This window comes from Otolemur garnettii, unplaced genomic scaffold, assembly GCF_000181295.1.
Source record: "Otolemur garnettii isolate 467f Iridium unplaced genomic scaffold, OtoGar3 scaffold00142, whole genome shotgun sequence".
Classification (NCBI taxonomy): domain Eukaryota; kingdom Metazoa; phylum Chordata; class Mammalia; order Primates; family Galagidae; genus Otolemur; species Otolemur garnettii.
Window position 1 is genome coordinate 45,929 of NW_003852537.1, and position 5,683 is coordinate 51,611.

At 45.2% G+C, this 5,683-nt stretch overlaps 1 protein-coding gene across 1 annotated transcript in view; it reads right to left on the reverse strand.

Moving 5' to 3' along the window:
• MUC12 (mucin 12, cell surface associated) overlaps positions 1-732 on the reverse strand; it is a 32,578-nt gene extending 31,846 nt beyond the window's left edge. The window contains exons 1-2 of the mRNA XM_023518573.1: positions 726-732; positions 251-352 (exon numbers count right to left, since the gene is read on the reverse strand). Of these exons, the coding sequence (XP_023374341.1) occupies positions 251-352; positions 726-732 (109 nt within the window). The remainder of the gene's footprint in view (positions 1-250; positions 353-725) is intronic.
• Positions 733-5,683: the final 4,951 nt, after the last annotated feature.

Genomic DNA, 5,683 nt, shown 5'->3' on the forward strand with positions numbered 1-5,683 from the left:
TGGGAGGTGGAGGATTGTGAAAGGAGGCCTGATGCTTGGGAGCTGCCAGTTGACACTGTTGTGTGAAGTGAACTGGGAATGCTGTGAGAAATGGAGGATTGTGAAGGCAGGCCTGATGTTGGGGAGCTGCCAGGAGACACTGTTGTGTGAAGTGAACTGGGAATGCTGTGGAAGGTGGTTGACTCTCTAGTGAGGCCTGATGTTGCAGAGCTGCCAGAAGACTCTATTCTGTGAAGTGAACTGGGAATACTGTGGAAGGTGGTTGATTCTGTAGTGAGGCCTGATACTGGGGAGCTGCCAGGAGACACTGCTCTGTGAAGTGAACTGGGAATGCTGTGGAAGGTGGTTGATTCTGTAGTGAGGCCTGATGTTGGGGAGCTGCCAGGAGACACTATTCTGTGAAGTGAACTGGGAATACTGTGGAAGGTGGTTGATTCTGTAGTGAGGTCTGATACTGGGGAGCTGTCAGGTACCGTTACACTGGGAGTGGATGTGGGCCTGCTATGGAACGTAGTTGACTCTGCACTGAGGCCTGATGTTGCAGCGCTCGTAGGTGACTCTGTACGGTGAGTGGAAGCAGCAATGCTGAGGGAGGTGGTTGATTCTGTACTGAAGCCTGATGTTGTGCCTGCCATAAAGTGAAGCAGAAGGCTGTAATCACAGCAAACCCCCATGCACATTCCTTTTTTTTCTCAGATCTTGTAACTTGCAGACCACACTCTCACCGTACATCATCTAAGTGACACCTAGTCTCGCAAATCTCTCTTTGTCGGTCCTTACCTCTCACTTCCCTCTAAGCCCTATCCAGGCAGTTGCTCCAAAGGGGCAACAGGAAAGGTAAGACAGTTGCTTATTATCATACAGGAAATTCCCTCTCTGTCCCTTCTCTCTAGAACCATTGACATACACAAACACTAGCCACCCTGCCTGGACAGTACCACCTCTACTGCCGTACTGTCACCCTCCTGGCCTGGTGAGGGTTGCTGGTCTACCTGCAGCCCTCAACCCACTTGGCACACTGCTGCTCTAAGAAGTAAGAGCATTAGGTTCAGCCTGGGGCCTGGAAGGCCTGTTTTGTCTCTCTGTGCCATTCAGAGCATGTGTCTGCACATGTAGGACTCCACTTTCCTATGTGAAACGGGAATATAATCCCTGGCTCCTATAAGATCAGTTAGATGACATATGGACAGAATAGGTGGCAATAGTGCCATCAGCTTAGGGGTTCTTAGGAAATCTACGGGATGGGACATAGGGAACTTCCTTGAGAGGGCAAGGAGTGTGGCAGTCTCCCACCCCTTCCCAAAGATGCCCTGAATCTTTCTGATTTCTCAAGGGGGCCCCAGAGAGAGACCAGGAGCTCTGGCTAGAAGGGTAGACAGTCACAGTTCGTCACAACTTGCCCCTCCAGTCATCAGTTCTGGATCGTTGTCTTCACAAAACATTAGGAGACGAGCGCCGTGGTTGATTGATGCAGCTCAGGTGAAAGCTGCAATAATGCCTAAGACTTTGGGAACTTTAAATTCATGATAAAAGATTGGAAAACTTGCTTATTTTTAAGTCAATAGTTGTGTTTGCTTTTGCCCAATCCTCTCACCTGTAAGTCACGTTTTACCTCATTCATCATGATGGTCTGTTCTGTGGGAGGGGAGGCACTAAGGGTGTGGGTGGAACATTTCTATGTCAACCCAAAGTGGAGGGTGACAGGGCTGAGAGTGAGCCCTGGCATGACAGTGGGACCATAGAGCCATGCTTCTCACAGACTTCATTTTCTTGTTCCTCCTTGCCTTGAGCAAGGGACCCTTCTGCCCTGCTGGTCTCTTTGTAAGCCCTGTATGTCAGCCAGAGGCAACCACAATCCTTAGCCACCCTGCCTTCATGCAAGAAAACTGCTTCTCAGCTCTGCAGCCTCCTTGTTCAAGTTTCCATTCAATGAGCAATTCCTTATGGCCATGAGGATGGACCATGTTGTACGCTGGGACCAAAGGCAAATCTGTCCCCACCCCTACTGGGGCTCCTATACTCCCAGTACAAGGATGAGGAGCAGAGGCCCACCTGAGGGGACAGCAGGAGTCAGTGGAGGGGGCAGCCACTTCCTCAGCCTGTCACTGAGGAAGAGGTAATACCTAACCCATCATTTTTCCCTTCTTCTTTAAAAAAAAAGATAAGCATGTCTTGGGTCTACTCATAAATTTTACTGGACATTTTAAGTTATAAAAGTAGAATGCATCCATTGTTACAAGTCAAATAACGAAAAGGCACATAAAGGCAGTTTATGACCATCTCCCTAACTGACTCACACATAACGAAGAGGGATGGGGAGAACTGGCATTTATTGGCTGCTAATCAGATTCCCATATTACCCTGTCACCCGACCTACCGCAATTGGAACTCAGTAATTCCATGACTGCCCATGCAATGGCTTTCCCTCTGTCAGGATTCCACTTTCCTATGCAAGATGGGAATATAATCCCTGGCTCCTATGAGATGAATTAGATCACATATGGATATAATTTTAAGGTCAGCTGTATACTTGGTGAAAGTAAAGAACCTCCCTGCCCTGCTCTGCTGACCCAGTGTGGATGCTCACGAGAGGGTCTTGAGTAAATGAGTCAGTGAACACTTTCTCTTAATCATTGAACGTAATCTTCCCAACAACTCTGCCAGGGAGACATTGCTGCTCCTATTTTACATGAATCCAGGTTCTGAAGGTTAAACACTTTCCAAAGTCACTGAGCTTGTGAGATGGAATTCAAGCACATTAAAGATGCCTTTTACTTTTAACAGAAGGAAAGGGTTCGGGGAGTTATGCAGAGGAAGAGAAGGGTTTCAAGGCAGGGAACTGGCGTGTATGGGGGTTCAAAGGTGAATAAGTGGTCACTGCAAGTTTAAGGTGGGGCCAAGGGAAGCCAGGAAGGTAAACGTGAAACCTGGCCTGGAAATGGAGTTTAGACTTGACCAAGCAGCAGTGAAGAGTATCCAGCAAAAGACAGTGATCCCAGCCACGCCTTGGAAGCTGTGCCTGGGAGGCTGCATAAAGGGGCAGTGAGGGCAGAAAGAGGGAGAGCAATGAGGCCACAGCAATGACACCGTGGGCCACCAGTGGAACCAAAGAAGGCAGGGATACTCTGTGAAATGGAGGGGACTGCTCTTTCATCTTTATTCTCAGACGCATTATATTAACATTTTCTCCATTTTGTTACTATTTGATCTGTCCTGAACCACCCACATCTTTATAATTGCCCTCCTGGGTCACACTGAGTTCTGAGTGACTGAATTCCTCTCTGTCTCATCAAGCTGCCCTTCGTCTTTCTAGAATTTCTCATCTGCTTAATTTTCTAAGACATCGTCACGTCCTAATGGTCCTTTTCTCTGGCCCTTCCCTGCTCTATGTCTCAGTGGGAGCCCCAAGCTAAAGGCTTTGGCTCTGCCACCCCTGTCCTCCCGCCAGACAAGGTCCTCCACACCAAGGCTTTGCATTCACAGGAGGGAAAAGGAAACAGTGCCCTGGTGAATAGATAGAGTCACACTCCCCCCAGCCCAGGATTCTGGGGGCAGTGGTGTCCCCCAAAGACATAGGAAAGCAGGTGAGTCTTCCCTCCCAAGGTCAACCTCCAGGCTCAGGGTGCTCTACAAGGAAACCAAGCAAAGGAAAAGTACATTTCTCCTTCAAAGAAATTCAAATGGTCACAAGGGTATGAGAAGGAAAAAGTAAATAAACTTCATCAGGAAACAAAGAAATTCAAAACAAAGCAAGATACTATTTTTTTAACCTTTTTAATCACACATACACAATGCTAGATGACAATAATAGCTAGTGTTGGTTAGGGAATTCTCAGATGATATCAACGGATGTGGACTTGGTATCATAGTTCAAAAGGATAATTTGAAAATATGACTCATGGACAACAGGAATAGTCATACCATTTCAATGATGCCATTTCTCATTAGTGATCCTAAAATAATCTGGTGCAGATATTAAAAAATGTATACAAGAATGTGTATTGCATCAATTACCTGTTACAGTGAAAAATTGTGGTGAATATGTCCAAGAATAGACAAACAGGGGACTGGTTAGATGACTGTGGTAGTCTATAGAATGGAATCATAACCAGCTATTAAAATATAAACTGACTGGGCCGCACTTGTGGCTTAGTGAGTAGGGCACCGACCCCATATACCAAGGGTGGCAGGCTTGAACCTAGCCCCAGCCAAACTGCAACCAAAAAATAGCTGGGCGTTGTGGTGGGTGCCTGTGGTCCCAGCTACTCGGGAGGCTGAGGCAAGAGAATTACCTAAGCCCAAGAGCTGGAGGTTGCTGTGAGCTGTGATGCCACAGCACTCTACCAAGGGCAACAAAGTAAAACTCTTGTCTCTTAAAAAAAAAAAAAAATATATATATATATAAACTGACCACAGAATAAATCTAAATATTCAGAAATAAACCAAAATGTTAACAATGTTTATCTGAGTGGGAAGGTCAAGAAAGATTTTCTTCTTTTTGTTTGTCTATAGTCCACAAGAAGTATGTATTCATTTTATAAGTTATATTATTTTATTTTATTTGTTGAGACAGAGTCTCACTCTGTGCCCCGGGTAGAGTACTATGGCATCCTAGCTCACAGCAACCTCCAACTCTTTTTGTTGTTGTTAGTATACCAATTTTTTTTTATTAAGTCATAAACACATAGATCATGTATTCATTGTTGCCTTTATAGGGTACAAAGTGCTGATTTTATAGACACTTAGGAATGCTTACATCAAACTAGTTAGTATAGCCTTCACCTCATTTACTTAATTATTGTGCTAAGACATTTATACTCTATACTTAATAGATTTGACATGTACCCTTGCAATATGAACCACAGGAATGGTCCCACCATTTACCCTCCTTCCATCGAATCTTCCCCCTCCCCTCCAATCCCCCTCCTCTTCCCTCCATCATCTTGGGCTATAGTTGTGGTTTATCTTTCTTGTGAAAGTATGAATGATTACAAATTGGTTTCATAATAGTATTGAGTACATTGGATACTTTTTCTTCCATTCTTGAGATACTTTACTAAGAAGAATATGTTCCAGCTCCATCCATGTAAACATAAAAGAGGTAAAGTCTACCTCAAACTCTTATGCTCAAGCAATCCCCTTGCCTCAGTCTTCCAAGTAGCTGAGACTACAGACAGGTGCTACCACACTCAGCTAGTTTTTCTAATTTTTAGTAGCCACAGGGTCTCACTCTTACTCAGCCTGGTCTTGAACTCCTGAGCTCAGGCAATCTGCCTGCCTCACCTTCCCAGAGTACTGGGATTACAGGCATGAGCCACTGCACCCAGCCACATTTTATAAGTTTTAAAAACACAGTAAGTGGCCAGGGACAGTGGCTCACACCTGTTAATCCCAGCACTTTAGGAGGCTGAGGTGGAAAGATTATTTAAGGTCAGGAGTTTGAGACCAGCCTGAGCAAGAGCAAGACCCCATCTGTACTAAAAATAGAAAATTAGCACCTGTTGTGGCAAGTGCCTGTAGTTTGAGCTACTTGAGAGGCTGAGGCAGGAAGATTGCTTGAGCCCAGGAGTTTGAGGTTGCAATGAGCTACAATGACACCACTGCACTCTACCTGGGACAATAGATCAAGACCTTATTTCAAAAAACAAACAAAAAAATCCATAATAAATGTGTATACACTTTT